The sequence below is a fragment of the Bemisia tabaci genome, chromosome 1 (genome assembly GCF_918797505.1).
Source record: "Bemisia tabaci chromosome 1, PGI_BMITA_v3".
NCBI lineage: Eukaryota > Metazoa > Arthropoda > Insecta > Hemiptera > Aleyrodidae > Bemisia > Bemisia tabaci.
Genome location: NC_092793.1, coordinates 41637978 through 41656733, shown reverse-complemented (window position 1 = coordinate 41656733; position 18756 = coordinate 41637978). Strand labels below are relative to the sequence as shown.

General features: G+C 37.9%; 1 protein-coding gene across 8 annotated transcripts in view; it reads right to left on the bottom strand.

Moving 5' to 3' along the window:
• Positions 1-18756, bottom strand: part of Shab (Shaker cognate b) — a 327591-nt gene that overhangs the window by 124813 nt on the left and 184022 nt on the right. For 7 of the 8 annotated variants that reach the window (XM_072306433.1, XM_072306436.1, XM_072306434.1 and 4 more), the window contains one exon: positions 13056-13103. The exons of the other annotated variant lie outside the window; for it this stretch is intronic. In XM_072306433.1, the coding sequence (XP_072162534.1) occupies positions 13056-13103 (48 nt within the window). The remainder of the gene's footprint in view (positions 1-13055; positions 13104-18756) is intronic. 8 annotated transcript variants of the gene reach the window in all.

Genomic DNA, 18756 nt, shown 5'->3' with positions numbered 1-18756 from the left:
GAAGAGTAAAGTTTTGCGTTGTTTATTTTTTGTATTTTTATTTCTCTTACTTTTCATCATGTTCCGTGATTCAATGGTTCAGCGTGGTTTAGGGACCATCACTGTTTATCGCGGTTCTCCCAACCAACGAGGGCACGGCGTCGGAACGTTTCTCAAAGGCCTTTTTCGATCCTCTTTGCCATTGCTTAAAAGAGGAGCTACTGTTGTCGGCAAAGAGCTCATGCACTCGGGAATTAATTTCCTTGAAGATATTGAGAACGACATGCCTGCAAAATTTGCGTTTCAGCAGAGGCTAGGTCAAGCTCAAAATAATCTAAAACGGAAGGCGATAGATGCGATTTTCAGGGGCAGGGGGTATAAAGCTGAAAAGAGGATGAAAGCTATTCACTCGAGGGTTGATTGTCGGTGGAGGAAGACGTCTGAACAGAGTAGAGGGAGGAAGCAGAAGAAGAAGAAAGTGTCAAAAAAAAGAGTTACAGTTCGGAAAAATAAAAATCAGCGTAAAACTAAAAAGAGTAAAAAGCGTTTAAGTGAAAGTAAATTTGCCGATATTTTTGGATAGGTAATAGATGAATCATGTCTTTCGTTCATTCCAGTAGTTGTGATTGTGCCAAATCAGAATTAGACTTATTTTCTTTGCCCCCGACCCAAACTCACATCGAGCATGGACAATGGGTACTACAGTATAAACAAATCTCATCGTTGCAAGACAATACTCCGATTGAATTTGTTTTACCAGGCCAGGGTAGTGATTACTTAGATCTCTCTCATACTTTGTTGAATATCAAAGCTAAAATTGTTAAAAACAACGGCGAAGATACGGTTGCGGCTGATGATGCCTTGATAGGACCCGTTAATAACTGGATGCATTCATTGTTCAGTCAAGTTGATGTTTACTTGAATCAAAAAATAGTATCATCAGCAAGTAATGCGTATCCTTATAGGGCATATCTTGAGAACTTACTAAGCTACGGGCCTGGTGCAAAAAATTCTCATTTAACGAGTAAGGTGAGGTTGGGTAACTGGGCAGGAGTTCGGAGAAAAATGTCAAAATTTCAACTTCATGATTTTTTTCCCATCATTATATTGACAGTGGAGGCTACTTTTAAATTTTTTTTAGTAAGTACAACACCTTGTCTAAATGTAGAAAGAGTCAAAAGTCGAATTTCATCTTTCAATTTTTTCCCACAAATTTTCAAAAATTTCCCGTTTTTTTCACCCAGTTACCCAACGTCGTGGGGTAACTGGACTACCCCCCCCCCTTAATTTTTGAGGGGAGCATTATTTTTAATTCTCATTGGCCAGAAAGTGATGTCCTGCTCATGAAGGTTTAAGAAAATGTCATTTGAATGTATATAAACATGTTTAAGTGGTTAAGAATGATGTCGTAACAGTTAGCGGCAAAAAAACCCTCAAATCTGAGAATTGAATAACGGTAAAAAAAAATTGTTTCCTTGTAGATAAATGCTTGGAACTTTCTGTATTACTACTTATAAAGTAGTATTGTATACCAGGACACTGTTTGGCCACTTTTAGTGAGATTAAGCATGATACATTTTTAAAAAATGAAAAAAAATTAAGCCGCAAGGCTGATCTGGGATAGAGTCAGGCGCCAAAAAGTTCCCTTAATTTTTAAGGGGGGCATTATTTGTAATTCTCATTGGCCAGAAAAGAATGTCCTTCTCATGAGGGTTTCAGAGAATTTCATTTGAATTTATATAACCATGTTTAAGTCGTTAAAAGTGATGTCGTAACAGTTAGCGGCAAAAATGTAATTAAGTAATGCTTAAGTTATGCTATAATTGACTTAAGTTAGAAGTTTAGTGTGCTGGGAACCCTGATTATTGGTCTTTGGCACTTAAAAGTCCACAATAGTCAATTAGTTTTGACATTTTCAGAAGTAAACAAACACCGAAGCACAGCAACCTTGCAATGGGTAACTGGGCAGGTGCCACCACTGCCACCTGCCCAGTTACCTTGGGGTGGGTGCCCAGTTACCCCACAAAGGGAAAATTTTCAAGGTAACTGGGCATCAACCCTTTGCAGCCAGTATTTTCATCCAATTACGTTGTAATTACTCACGCATTACACAAATACATCATACATGAAGAAGAATTGTCAAAGTTGAATAAAATACTTGCTGGGAGTGAGATATGAGGCTCTTTTCGGGACCACCTCCGGCGTTGTTTTGAAAAAAAAGCTGTCCAATTTTCGGCACTTCACCATTCACCATAAAATTTTTTTTTGAAGTTATGTTTACATGTTCTAGATGGTTTACGTCATAATGAAGATATGACAACAGTGAAAACAATTTTTGCACTAATCTGGTAGAAATACAGAGGGTACTGCCCAGTTACCCCACCGCCCAGTTACCCAACCTCACCTTATCTTATGGTATAAGGATCAAGCAGGAAATATGGAGACGGAGGGGAATTCAGGGTTAACAAAAAGGCGGGGGTTCTGTCAGCGTAGCAAAACTGTAGAAATGATGGGCCGTATTCATTGCGATATTTTCTCTCAGGATAAAATGTTATTAAATAATGTTGATTTGAAATTAAGGTTTGTAAGGTCCAGAGACGCTTTTTGTTTGCTGGGTCAGGATGGTTACAAAGTTAAAGTCATCGAAGCAAATTTATTTGCTCGAAGGGTCAGAGTCTCTCCTAGTGTCCTTTTAAGTCACGCTCAGGAACTTGAAGAAACGAATGCCAAGTACCCGATAACCAGGGCTGACGTTAAAACCAACACCATCCCTGCTGGTGTTCGAAGTGCATCCCTAGATAATGTAGTCAGCGGCCAACTTCCCACTCGTATTATTATGGGTATGGTGCTAAACACAGCTTTTAACGGGGGTATTGAAAAGAATCCGTTTAATTTCCAAACGTTCAATCTTGATTATGCTTCCTTCCATACCGACGGCCAACAAATTCCAGGTGTCGTTCTAACACCAAATTTTGACGCTCACGAATACGTCCGAACTTTTCACTCTCTTTTCTCTGGCACTGGGATACATTACTCAGACTCTGGCAACGAGATAAACAGAGAGGAATTTAAGGCAGGATACAGCTTGATCGCTTTAGACTTTACCCCTGATTTAGAGGCTCATATTAAAACTCATTGGAGTTTGGTCCGCCACGGTAGTTTGAGGATAGAACTAAGGTTCAGTGATGCGCTAGCAGAAGCAATAACAGTCATAACCTATGCGGAATTTGATAATGTCATAGAAATAGATAAGAGTCGCAACGTTATTGCCGACTATAGTGCCTAAATTTTGTGCAAGAAAATGAACTCTCTCGAGGTTTCAACAGCTCTCCAATCGTTACCTATTAATACTCTGGTTTGTGCTGCAAATAGATTGCCAAACGCTATCTCTACTCCATGTGGTATTGTGGTAAATACAGACCCTGATTCAAAACCTGGTACTCATTGGGTAGCCATTTATATCGATAGATTCAGGAACTGTGAATATTTCGACAGTTATGGACTGCCACCATTTGTAAACCACCATAAGAAATTTTTACATACCACCAGCAGTAAACTTATTCATAATACTAGAGAAATGCAAAGCTTGCATTCAAACGTATGCGGCCAGTATTGTTTGCTATATTTATATTTTAGAGCCCATGCCGCTCATTGCTTGATTTTCAGAGATTATTTTCCAATAATACTCTACGAAATGATGAAATCTTGAAGGCCAAATATCAAACTTGCTTCAAGAGGGTGTCATGTGGCAAGAATGTAAGTCATAGTAAGATCCAGGCCTGTTGTTGTCGCAAGATTGGCGTAAGAAGGCCATTATTATTTTGAGAAAGCGACCTTCATACATCACCAAGTCCGATATAAATTGGAGGAAAGAAACATCTGAACCATCAATCTGTGAACCTGCTCAGAACTCGCCTCATCATGCAGTCCACTGACAAGAAACTCAGCTGCCCTGGCTCTCTCATCCTAAGGACAGTGGTTAACACCAGCTTCTATCTATCACCTGATGGCGCCAAGCAAATAGTCGTTGGTCACCGAGTGGAAGAACAATTTCCTACAGTCATCAAATTCCTCAAACACAGCTCGGTGGAAAATGGGATCGACTTCACTGTTGGTGAGTTCCAGCAACTTGTACTGAATTCTGGGGAGATTGGTCAATATCTCCGTGGTTCAGAAGATACTCGTCCGGATATCGTCCTGTCTGAGAGGAGAACCCTGGAGTTCAAGCTGCTCTACAAATCCAAATCCGTGGTCCTCACGGAGTCCGTTCCAGAGCCTGGCTACTACGCCCGGCAAATCGTCTTCCAAGAAGCCAGCTGGCTGTACCTACTATCGCTGTTTCCGGCCATCCTTGCTACGGTGGACAAATGCACGAACAACGAACAACATTTGGTGAGAGTGTTTGAAAACATTTGCAAGAATCTGATATCCGAATGTCAATATTTTGATGAAGAAACTGTAGTTTACATGTTGAAGACTTTAAAACCGACAACATTTGAAGATGGGATGTTCTCTCCATCAGACTTTTTAATTGTATTTAACGAGTTAAAACAAGCTTGTCGCAAATTAATAGTAAATGTAATTCTCAAAGATAAATCTGGTTTCTTTTTCCATAAAAATTAAACGTAAGAAATCAATAGATCACACTTTTTTATACTCATTATTTAAACATTTTTTAAAATTTTATTTGCTTATTAATATCTATATTATGTTTAAGTTGTAGAATGTAAGGCCCTCTCCATTGAGGATCGGCCAGGATTTTATTCAATAAAAAAGATTGTCATCATAAACATCAAACCACATTCTTATTCTTTACAAACCCAACCGTATCATTATTTTCCCTGATCAAGATTAAATTTTCAAGTGAGGAAGAGAATTTAACTTGTGCACCGGATTAATTTTACTTTAACTTTACTCTTTTCAAAAGAAAACGAATAATTATGATATTTTATTCCTTAAAATTCATCCGGTTCTAACTGTTTTATCACTCTCCATCACTTCGAAAATCTTTCAAATCTCCATATACACCATAAAAAATAAGTTTAAATGAATTGGTTACTAATATATTTACCAACCATTCATCAATATTTTCCTTTTTTCTTATTTCAAAATTTAAGCAGCTGAACTGCTTCCATCATTTATTTTTTTTGTTTACTGTGGTTACTCTGGAATCAAACTTCTAGAGATAATGAACCCACAAAATATTAGATTGAACAATTATTTTAAAAATTACCCATGTAGAAGTTTTATGAATCATTCTATTGTGTTACGGACAATGGGAGTAAGCGCATTCTAGGATGAACCTCGGAACACATAAGATCATGTGCCAACCATGGTTCATACAAAATACACTTACTGCTCTCTTTCATAACACGGCAGCATTATCTACCCTATGCTGGCTGATAGGCATGCAGCGAGCAGGGTGTAATTAACGCAAAATCGCTCAGGGTAATTAACACAGGATAATCGATTGATCGCCAACCAATTCATCGATCCTTCGATTATTAAAGTCTCATCGATTAATGGTCATGGTTATAGATTGACATCGATCGATCGATCAATTTTGTAAGACTATCGATTAATTACCCATCTTCGTATCGGTACCTATAACACCGCTGCAAGATGTCGTTAGTATTTTGCCGTCCACCACACATTGTTGAAGATGTACCTTAAATGCTTGATTCTGAACCGTCAATTTAACTACTCACAACCTCCTCGGCCACTGCGCAACCTTCTGCGCATAACGGCACAGGTGCGGAGCATTCTGTAAATTCGCTCACTTTTATAACTTGACTAGCGGAAAGCCCGTGACTGAAGTCACGGGTCTAGATGCTTCACCAAAAATTTAGTTACGGGGAGCATTAGGCAGATATTGTTTCGGGGATGATGCCGCTATTCGACCACATGGGAGCTTATTTTGCCTGAGTGAGCGTGCCATTTCACGACGATATCGCTATTCGACCACGCGGAAGCTCCTGTTGCCTACACTGAAATTGAGGGCGAAATGAAATGACGTTAATTTATCTTCTCCAGTTTGGTGAAATGCTATTTTTTAAAAACGTTCCAAGTAATCGTGCAATTTCACGATGAAACAGCTATTCCACTATTTCCACGTTCTTATTTTATTTCAATCTCCCTCTCACTGCTTTCTTCTTTTTAGTTTTCATTTCTTCTGTCTGTTTGCTTCTCCCACTTTCATTATCTTCTTCTTCTCTCTAAATTTATTCTAGCTTATTTTCTTTCACTCTTCTTGTTCTGCACCATTCGTTGTTCTCCTTTTTCTTCATGGTCATCATCAGCATCAGCATCAGCATCATAATCATCATCCTCATCTCTCGCTTTTAGTGTTCATGTGCTCGTACGGGAAGTAAAAAAAAATAAAAACAGCTTAATGAATAACAGTTAAGAGGAGCAACTACTTTACTGACAAACACGGTCCCGACATGACATAAAAACAAATTAGCAGACAGAGAACGTCTATTGCACGGACGATGATACCACTCTTCGACCACGTGAGAACTTGTGTTGCCTATACTAATCATTGAAGGCAAACCGTCATTTCACGACAAAAATACCGCCATTCAACCACGTAGAAACTCGTGTTGCCTACATTGAAATTTAAGGTGAATTGAAATGGCGTTACTGTAATCTTTTCCTGTTTGGTAAACACTTTTTTTTCTTTTTTTTTTTTAATTGGAGAAATCGGCAATCCACTTGATAAGTGTTCAGCACAATTTATGGTGATAGAGATTAAGAGCATGAAGGGGGTCTTGATCCGGTAGACAAAAAAAATGTAACATAATCTATAACCTACCAATGTGTCATTACATTTTTTTTTATCTTAATCTCAATTTATAAAACTCGACACATTTAATTTATTTAAAATTCAATTAATGTAAAATCAAATTCTTTGTCCAGCAAGGATGAATGTTACTGAATTAGGATGAACTTAGATTAAACGGGATGAATGCAGTTTTATGCTTATCAATCCTTTTGCATCTGGAAGATGCAGAAACTTGGTATCACGGACGTTTACGGTTGGATGCGAATGAAACTCTGGGTCCTGTTGGTTTTTGGTTCGACAAAACATGCCTCTTCCGCAATGCATTTCTGAAATGTCAAACACTTTCAAAATGGCAGCATGCGAATCCACCCGTAAACGTCCGTGATACCAAGTTTCCACCATTTTCCTCGCCATTTTGAAGTTATTCAGAATTTCAAAAAATCTGATGACAGATTCGTCTTTTTCATGCCGAAGTGTCCCCTGATACCAAGTTTCATGCAAATTCACCGATAAGCAGCCTAATTTATTCTCTTGCCGCTCAAGGTCGCCATATTGACCGCCGCCATTTTGAAAAGGACAAAAATTTTCCGGAAAAATAATGCCAGAATCGTTTTCCTCGTTTAAAAAAACCAATGAGAACCAAGTTTCATCCCAATCCATCGACGAAAACGGGAATTTAGATTTCCGATATTTTGAAATTCGACCGGCGGCCAGTTTGTCGAAAATCAAGAGTTTGACTTGCGGTTTGTGCCAAAAATTTTCTTTTTTAATTATCTTTGAATTGATGTGTCACAAAGGAGATGTTGCCGTTTGAGAAAAAAAGTTGGGACCCGTAGCTCCTCCCCCTCGGGGGGGGGGGGGGGGGCAAAAAGTTTGGGGGCCCTGAAAGTAGCTTACATTGATCTTTGAACATTCCCGAAGTTTTGTTTCAAAATATTAATTACGTAAAATTTTAAAAGGGGTGGAAGGGACTTTTGGGACGCCTTGTATACTTGAAGATAGAATATAGTTGAGTTGAGTAGGAACAAAACGAACACATCAGATCGATGTATCGAAGGGTGGGATAACCCTACCTATCCTGTTTTATCCTTAACTTTACGGTTACACACTGATTATTCTCCTTTTCTCAAACTTCCTCCATTTAACTCAATTAATATCAATGTCGTTCCCCATCCCGTTTTATCCATGTCTATCATATTTTATATCGAACTATATATCGAAGATCGATAGACATTACCCTGTTTTATCACTATCTATCCTGTTCAATTCTTATCTACCCCGTTTCACACTGATTATTCCCCTTTTCTTAAAATTCCTACCTTTTATCCCGGTGAATATCAATAAATTCCGTCTTATCCCTGTCTATCCTGCTTTATATCGAACGATATATAGAAGATCTATTTACAATGAAATATTTTATCCCTACGAATGAAACCCCAAAATATGATAGTGGGGGTGCAAGGCATGCCATACGAAAAAAATTTAAATAAAATTAGTGGGGGGGGGGGGGGCTACGGGAGTTAGAAAAATGAGCTGGGAGCGGAGGGGTAGAATAAATACTGGCAAAAAAATTAAAACTAACCTGGCAATGATTTTAAAAAAGAAAAAAAAAAAAAAAGTATAAAATTCGTTGACTTCATAGAGTACATAGAGTCGTAATGTTAATGGGAGAGCTGGCGCTATGTTCTGCTCGACGAATTCCGAGCCCGCTGTGCGCCGAGTTCGGGTCGCTTTTTCGATACATTTTCGATCCAAAATGGCGGTGAGGAATACGTGGTAATTCCTATCTCCTTTGTTATTGTTTTTGTTGTTGTTGTTGTTGTTGTTGTTGTTGTTGTTGTTGTTGTTGTTGTTGTTGTTGTTGTTGTCATCGGATGGCCGGGTACCCGTGTATCGCAAACAATCGATTATGTATCGAAAAATTGACCCGGCGTCACACAGGAGTCTCGGAAATCGGGACATGGAAAATGCTTAAAAGTGGCGCCAGCTCTCCCACTTACATTACGACTCTATGTACTCTATGGTTGACTTGGCCGAGAAATGGAAATAAAACATCAGCTGATAGCAAACAAAGGTTACGAAGGAAACCAAGGAATGGAACTTTCATAAAAACAGTTTAGTGGAAAACAGCGTAAGTAGGCACTTACGTTAATGACCGTTTATAAGTAAACGGTAAATGCGATTTAACCGAAAATCTGTACAGTTTTTCATCAGATCAAAATGGACAAAATTACAAAATTTGAGACAGCTAACGTAAATCTAACGATAGTTATCGTGAACGAAAGAATTGCTGACATAGATCCGGTAACTATTATAGGTGGGATTCTAAAAAAAAACCTGGGTCCAATTTCCAAAATCTGATTAAAGCGAGCTCATCGAGGGCATATCACCTATCGATAACCACAAAAATCATGGAAATCAGATCGGTAGAAGGCTCAAACGAACTATGACAAAAAGCATAAATTTACATTGTTTAAATTGGAAAATTCGCAACTTTACTACGGAGTATAAAAAAAACCTGGATTATATTTTGAAAATCTAAATAAAGCAGGCTCATCTAGAGACAATTGCCCGTCGGCCTCAAAAAGCCGCAAAAATCATGAAAATCGGCCCGGTAGAACGCTGGAACTAAGCGTTACCAATTACGCAACATTAGGAGGTCTCGGAGCTTTATAGCGTAGATTATGGGGATTTTTCTGCGCGTCTTAGAAGTGTATCTGACGAGAATTCATGTCAATAATGTTTGAAAAAAAAAAAAAAAAAAAAATTATTGCGACGATGAAGAAAATATAAGAAAAATACCTTAAAAACATAGGAACTTTATGTTCCATCACCTGAAACTCATATCTGGTGTACCAACGGATATTTCTTGCAATTTCTATCATAAAACTACGAATCTCAAAGAGATATTTGCTTTTCCTAATGTGTAGAAGTTAAAACAATGAAATGTAAGGCAAAAAGAAAAGCGTCACCAGAGCGGGAGGCTCAAAAAATCGCAAATTTCTTACGCAGATTGTGAAGTTATGAGTGCATTTCAGACTTTGCCGATGCGCTCATCGTGATTTTTGAGGCGTTATCTGTAGGAAACAACTCTTAGTTTTGCTCTAGCAAAAGTTTGCAGCAGGCCCATTCCTAAAAGTGCGTTCATTCATTTATTGAATATAACAATAACAAGCTGATTTTCGGTATAGCGAGGCTTATGACCCCCTGGAGTCCCTAAAAAAAGTCCTCATCGATAGCGTGGCAGCTTTGGGTGGGGCAGGGGGTGTAGGTGCCCCAAAATCGGTTTCGAGTCAGAGCTCGAGAACGGTTGCTCGTGTCACTGCGGATAGCACCATTTTCTAAATTCTCGTGAAATTTTGGAGCGATGTAACTCATTGTTAATTTTCCGCAACCCCGTGGCGCCCCCAAAAATTGGGAAAGCATAATTTTGAGGCATATTTTTGACGATTATTCTGCAGGGAAAGTTCGCTCAGGGCTGTTCAGCAACTAACGCTGCTTCACACGTCACTCTGAACTGTCGGTACGATTTATTGTCAACCCATGACTACCATTTGTGCGCCAAAGTCCGGGGGGGGGGGGGGGGGATCCCAAACATCGTTATAAAAAGTTCTTATGAAGAGGGGGTGTTCTGACCACTGCGTCGGCGTCTCCAGTTGAACAATAGCTGAGGGTCGCCCGGCGCGGTCGGGACCCTCAGTCCCTCACGCCATTACTTACGCTTGATTAACCATTTCACCGTCACTCTAGGATTCGTCCAATTTTCAAAAAAAATTGTTTCGCGTGTATTAAGCAATTTTTTCCTTACTCTCCGTTAAAACACGAATGAAAAGAGGCCTCATTCATAAAAATCGGCCGAATAGAAGAGAAGTTACAGTATTCGAGTTCCGAAGAAATTGACAAAACCTTGAATTCTCCATACAAAAAATAAAATGAAGGGGAAAAAAGAAATGTATAAATTACAATTAAATATAATTGACCTCAGAATTTGACAAGCAATTCAATTATATAACGGAGAAAAAATTGGGAGAAATTACAAAAAATTCGCCTCCTGCAAGGAACTTCCTTGTAAAAATGTTGACCTGAAGACAAGGGTCAAATAGCAGCAGTACTCCATACAATACACGGTGGTATGTGCCTGAACGAGTCATACATTATTTATAAGTCCAAATCGAAAATTCTCTATATTTTTTAACTACAGTGTCTTTTGAGTCATTTAAGCCAAAAAACAAAAACAAAACATTCCGTCGAGATTCTGGAACGTAAAGGCGCTTTAAAAGTATTCTGGGGCTATAAAAGCTGAATCAGCGGTAGTAAATCCCGTTATATTATTAAAAATAAATTGACTCCATAGTTTAATGCCTTTGTTTCTTAAATACGATTATTTTAAGCACTCAAACATTATTTTACACCACCAATTTTACCCATGGGGTGATTTCCTGAGAGCCGATAATACCACGAATTTCTCACAGAACCCTTCAAAAATGGCTTGCTTTTTGGGCAGCCGATTTGGCCATCGAACCCGGGTTTAAATGGAAGCTGATAATAACTCAAAGCTCTGGGAAAAATTTTAAGATGAGTATAGGAACGGTTTGTAAATAACGAGGAGAGGCGGGCAAAGCGGCTGAAATCCGATCTAATCTTTGCCGTTTTTCTGTTGAATTGGTGTTGCCACAGACTTCTGACTGTGTGCACACATGCTTTCTGTTCAGTATATCGATACATAAGTATTTTTACACGTAGAATCTAATTTTCACGTCAGAAAGTCGACGTATTTCGATTTTTTCGATTTTATACGGAAAATTCATGGTTTTTCAGGATTGAAATTACTTATGTTTGTTTCATGAAAAATAAATGCACCCAAAATGACTACGGCATATTGACTTTTACATATGTGCACTAAGGAAAATGATTGGTAAATTCAACGAGTGGGTACGTCGACCTGGTATATCAAGTTTCCGCAATTTTTTACAGCCAATCGGTAGATTTTCGGGATGTAGATTGCTTACTTTCAATTCATGAATGAATAAAGCATGGACATGGTTAAATTTATTTGCACGGAAAGACGTTTGAAAGAACAAAATCAAGACATATTTAATGCAATTGCATTTATATCGAGTCAATTTCTTTTCAATAATATAACGGGATTTATACTACCGGATATTTGGGTATTTTAGCTCCAAAATACCTTTAAATCGACTTTATCTTTCAGGAGTTCGACAGTTTTTTTTTCTTTCTTCGCTTAAATTATTCCGTAGCACTGTTCTTAAAGAATCTAATAAAATTTTGCATGAGGCAGATCAAAAAACTTAAACTCGTTCGAATGGCTTTCTACATTCACAATACACGGTCTCGTCAAGGTGCGTCGTTGACCTCGCAGTGTTTGATCGTGAATTCTCTTGTTAAGCTGCTTGCCTATTTTGAAATCTCTGTAAATGAAAACTAAAGGGGTTGATATGTGCGAGTTAATGACGCGCCTTATCAACACATTGTGTTGGAGTTCACTGCTTGTTTTCCCTTAACTTTCATATAATTCTTGGACTGGCTCCCTCTGGAATAATTCAAAGCTGGTGCTCTAGAGATCAGATAAAATCGATGATTTTGGATTTGAATTTTCCGAGATTCCTAAAGATAAATTTATTTTGACACGGGAAGCAATCGTTGGTGGGTTTTTTTTTTTTTTTTTTTTTTTTTTTTTTTTTTTTATTTTTTTTTAATGGACAAGTATCTTTGAGGTGTAATTGCAAAGCAAGTAAAACACAATGTGGCACCAACAGATGTTCCTGTTTCAAAAACAAGAGACTTCACGCACCAATAACGTGTCACGATGAGTTTCTAAATGGTGAGTCAACTTTGTAACTTCTTTTTCTCATTTTTGCATAAATTTGTCTATTTCCCAGCGGAAAGAGTCGGATAAATGACTAGGTAGGCTACCTACTAAAAAAATCATCTTATTAATTGTCTTTTAGCTATTTGCACAGGCATTTTACTAAATGCCAGTTTTGACCATTGGCCTTCGACATATTATGCATTAGGTATATGCATAGATACACGTATATTCTTGTTGCTATACCTATACTTTGTCGTTTTCCTCAAGGACATAGGTATCCTCTTTTTTGATAAGAAGAGTTAACGATAGCGAAACAATGCTCAGACGCATCTCTTAAACTCATATAGGTTCTCTTAAAATGTTTTCTTTGAGGGCGTGGAGGTAAAGAGAGGTGAAAATATTTACATACTTAGATTTAGGCACAACAATCAAATTAACTCTGGTCGAATACAAGGTTCGTACCATGTGACCTCACAGAACTCCGCGGGATCAATTTGGGGATATCATTTTCTGAAAACAAAGAGAAAAGAAACACAAGCTTGTTAGAATAATAGGAGTAGGTAAGTAACTGATACCTAATCAAAATCGTTAGGTAACCGAAAGGTAGGAATGGAAAGGAGGAGGAATAAAAGGGAACAATGGAACAACAGTGCTAATGATTGGACGCTTCAGTAGAATAAAAGAGAAATAGGTAAAGGTACGAATTCCAAAAATGATGATTTTGCACATTAAATGTAAGAGAACATATGTATGTGAACATATGTATGTGAACATATGTATGTGAGGGGTATATTTTCAAAAAATTCAGGGATTGGAGTGAGCTTTCGGAGAAGAAAAGAACAAAACTAAAATGAAACAATCCAAGAATATGAGTTTTAATAACAAAAGTTTACATAGTATCATACATAGTTAACTCGGAGGCAGATCTAGGTTTTTGCCGCCTCCTCCTTCCCAAATATACGGTGTAATAACTTAGAGAAAATCTTTATCGTGGTGTTTCAGAGTTTCTGCTTCTATTTCATTTTTTCAAAAAGAAAGAAGAAAACATTCTAGCTTGAGATTCAGAATAATACAGAATATTCTGCTCACAACGTAAACATTTCAGGAGAGTTTTCAAGAAAATACGTTGACAACTTTTTCAAATAAGCAGGGTTATCCAAATGTCACCTACCACCCGTGTACCTTTTTTCCTAATTGAGAAAGAAGTTTGAAACTTTGGAAATGTTCCTTGGTTTAAGGTAGCAACTTTTTGGTCCCCCCAAAAATTTTGGGGGGGGGCGGCCCCCCTAGGGGTGATCGAAATTCCCGACTTGAGCGCTATACAATCCGAATAGAGAAAAAAGGTGGCCAAATTGTATGTAGATTACGGGAAAAATTGTCCGCAGCCGTAATTCCAACGGGAACATGGCGCTCAAGCCCTTCGAATATTTGCATCGTTAAAATGCCTAAAAAATCAGGTTTTTTCTCATTCGGGTCGGTGGAAGTGCCCTCAAACACGCAATTGCAGCATCAAGGAAATGTTTACCTACGTATTTTTTCACGAGGAATCGATTTTACTGGTTTTTAAAACGATATATCGTTGTATTTAATCGATATATTGATTTTTCACCCGATTTCTGAGAAAAATTTGGTAATTTTTAACATTAACTGCATCAAATTCTATTAATTAGTGATACAAAGGCAAAAGTTTTAATGCATAAGTAAACTAGTGCTCACATAAACTTTTATACACAAGTCACTTACCCTCAAAGCAGCGTAATTCTTCAGTTTGGGTACTAGATGATGGCCGGAATGCCGGGATTCTCGGCGTCGCGTCGCAGCGATCGCGTTTCATGGCTCATCAGTCGAAAAAACATTTTTTTCGGAATCTGACGCCGAGTATCTAGTGAGGGTGAGTTGCCTTTTGGCATCAAATGACTTGAGGAAAAAATCCTGGCTCCATAGGACAACATTTTCATCGAAAACATGAGGTTCGAACTTCCAAAATCTCAAATTTTCGTTTTTACCGTGTTTTTTTTCTAAGATAATTTCTGGATGATAGAAAAGACACAACTGACACGTACCATACGTGTTTTCGTAGATAATTTGAGTCAAGGAATCGATTTTTGTGGTTGAAAAATTAAGATATCGATTTAAAATATCGTTTCTTGCGATACTTCGTCCGAAAAATCGATTTTTTTGTGTATATCCCAAGAAATTTTGATTCATCCATGCGAGCCTTTGATAAATCGACATTTTGACTTCAAAAATAGATTCCTCGTGAAAATATACAAGGGAGAACGGGGTTACACCTGCTTAAAATACGTAGAAATTTTGACAACTAAGGTACAATTCATAAAAGTTTAAAAAAAAAAATCCTCAAAATAGGAGTTTTTGCTGTTTTTTAGTCCAAATACATCTCAATTCAGTCCTAAAATAACTTCATTTCCCTTGATGATACAGAAATTTCAGCGCCTTGTTAAAAGATAGATCATTAAAAGAAGTATTTCGTCAGCCTTGTTTCAATTCTGTAAGTCAAACAGAACTGGAGATATGCCCGTTTCTGTGAAGGCCGATTTTATCGAAGTTCACCTGAGAACCTCAACACAACTCTACAAGACCGCCATGGATACCAGGATGGTCAAAAAAAGTTTAAAAATGGTTATTGCACTGGAAAAAAAACACATTGGATCTAGAGTCCAGACTCTTGAAAACATTGACAAGAAAAAGGACTCTTGATTCCAGCAGATTTAAGCTTAAATCGAGAACAAAGCCTCTTAATTTGAGCGGATTTCCTGATTGAATTGCGGAATCTGATTGAATTGCAGAATCTGATTGAATCAAGAGTCCTTTTTCTTGTCAATGTTTTCACGAGTCTGGACTCTAAATCCAATGTGTGCATCCATTTGGATAGCTTAAGAAGTAACCTAATTATAAAAAAAAGTCAGGGTCGGTCAAGCTAGAGTCGCTGGATGATTTCGCGTGGAATGACCCATCAGCGAATTCAGTTTGAAAACTAGTATGAATTGTACCTTAATTGTCAACATTTCTACGTACTTTGATCAGGTGTAACCACGGTAGGTACTCTTTGTATTTTTTTACGAGTAATCTATTTTTGAAGTCAAAATGTCGATTTATCAAAGGCTCGCATGGATGAATCAAAATTTCTTGGGATATACACAAAAAAAATCGATTTTTCGGACGAAGTATCGCAAGAAACGATATTTTAAATCGATATCTTAATTTTTCAACCACAAAAATCGATTCCTTGACTCAAATTATCTACGAAAACACGTACGGTACGTGTCAGTTGTGTCTTTTCTATCATCCAGAAATTATCTTAGAAAAAAAACACGGTAAAAACGAAAATTTGAGATTTTGGAAGTTCGAACCTCATGTTTTCGATGAAAATGTTGTCCTATGGAGCCAGGATTTTTTTCTCAAGTCATTTGATGCCAAAAGGCAAGTAGTTTACTTATGCATTAAATTTTTTGCCTTTGTATCACTAATTAATAGAATTTGATGCAGTTAATGTTAAAAATTACCAAATTTTTCTCAGAAATCGGGTGAAAAATCAATATATCGATTAAATACAACGATATATCGTTTTAAAAACCAGTAAAATCGATTCCTCGTGAAAAAATACGTAGGAAAACATTTCCTTGATGCTGCAATTGCGTGTTTGAGGGCACTTCCACCGACCCGAATGAGAAAAAACCTGATTTTTTAGGCATTTTAACGATGCAAATATTCGAAGGGCTTGAGCGCCATGTTCCCGTTGGAATTACGGCTGCGGACAATTTTTCCCGTAATCTACATGCAATTTGGCCACCTTTTTTCTCTATTCGGATTGTATAGCGCTCAAGTCGGGAATTTCGATCACCCCTAGGCCCCCCCCTAAGGGTGGCGGGGGCTAACTTTTTTTCAAATAGCGACCCCCCTTTTGTGATACCTCATTCAAAAGATAAAAAAAAAGAAAAATTTTAGCGCAATCCGCAGGTCAAAATGTTGATTTTTGACAAAATGGCGGCCGGTCAAAGTTCAAAATGGCGGAAATTTGGCATCTCCGTTTTTTATCGACGGATTGGTCTGAAACTTAGAATCCTGGGGTTTTTCGGGACGACAAAAATGATTCTGGCATTCGATTTCCAGAAATGTCAGTCCTTTTCAAAATGGCGGCGGTTAAAATGGCGGCTTAGAGCGGGAAGTGGATATTTAGGCTGCTTATCGTCGGATTTGTATGAGACTTGGTTTCCGGGGGTATTTTGGCACGAGAAGAACGAATCTTTCATTGAATTATCGAAATTTTAGAAAACTTTAAAATGGCGGCAAAATTGCAAATGGCGATGGTGGATGCGGATTTTCCGTTATTTTTCCGTCACCATTTTGACGATATACAGTGTTTCAAAAATCTGATGAAAGATTAATTATTTTCGAGCCAAAAACCACCAGAGTATTGACTTTTGTGCAAATCCATCGGTGAATAACCGTGATATGGATTTTCCTTCATTTTTTCGCCGCCATTTTAAACTTTTTATGAAATTCAAAAATCCAATGAAAGATTCATTCTTCTCGTGCCGAAATACCCCCGGATACCAAGTCTCATACAAATCCGACGATAAGCAGCCTAAATATCCACTTCCCACTCTATGCCGCCATTTTTATCTGCCGCCATTTTGAAAAGGACTGACATTTCTGGAAAACTAATGCCAGAATCGTTTTTCTCGTCCCGAAAAACCCTAGGATTCTGCGTTTCACACCAATCCGCCGATGAAAAACGGAGTTGCCAAATTTCCGCCATTTTGAACTTTGACCGGCCGCCATTTTGTCAAAAATCAACATTTCGACCTGCGGTTTGCGCTAAAAAATTTTCTTTTTTTATTATCTTTCGAATGAGGTATCACAAAAGGGGGTAGCCATTTGAAAAAAAAAAGTTAGCCCCCGCCCCCCAAAATTTTGTGGGACCAAAAAGTTGCTACTTTAGACCGAGGAACATTGCCAAAGTTTCAAACTTCTATCTCAATTAGGAAAAAAGTTACAGGGGTGGTAGGTGACTTTTGGATACCCCTGTATATAAAGTACCTCAGGGAGTCGGCAATGTTGGAAACGGAGATTCGTGGTCTCACATTTGGTCATCGATACTCATGTTTTCCGAAATTTGCCGCCCCCAAAAGTTTGCTGTCCATTGCCATGGCACCGTTGGCCCTCCCCTAAATCCGACTCTGGTTTAACTTCTTTACATGTAAAATGGGAAAATAACATTAAAAATAAAATTTTAATAGAATATTAGAACGCTCTACTTCTAAAGACAGAGTTGAGAGAAACAGCAAAATAGCCAATATGTGTACGAAAAAACCTCCACATAATCTCATGCTCCTTTGTCACTTTCTGTACATATAAGTACTTCAGTTGGTCCAGGAAATATGACTCTACTGAAACGCAACGTTTAATCAATCTTCCCGGAAAAGTTGGAGCTTAAGGAATCGCTTTGCGGTGGTGCCAAATTATGTAGTAAATCCACCACGTGGCGCTGCTAAAATCAGGCTCCAAAATCAGTGATTATTCAAATATCCCAATAGATATATTGAATTCTAAGACTCATAAGTCCTAGTAGCATACGTCTAAAATGCTTAAAAACAAACGCCAGCTTTGAAAGTTTAATAATAAAGGCTATAACTTGATCCTAGGTTCTCTTATGGGATATCTGTAACTGCGAGAGAGATAGCTTACGGTATGGGAGAGAGATATCAGCAACTGCTGAGAGTGATCACCCGCGATTGGTTGCATCAAGGTCATCATGCTTAACCCTACTTTTTTCTGGGATCAAGTTTCAGAGATTCAGATACCTATTACTTTTCACGTCTTTTTTAGTCAAAATCAGCGAACATTGTAATGCAATGTTTGAAGGTAGTAGCACTAAATATATTGGATTTTTGGATTGTAGCCGAGTGCTAGAAATAATGCAAAAAATGTTTTCAAAAAACACTTACATTTTATTAATAAATTTATACCAAGGCTTTTCGAAGCGAACGCTTCATCGTCAGGGTCACAAAATCAATATCAGGCCATAATTTAAATTTCAAACAAGGTAACATATTTCATTGATGGTAACAATTGATAATAAGCTATTAGATCAGATCAGTCTTAATAATCAAAACAATGTCAGTGTGTGTTTAGTACCTGT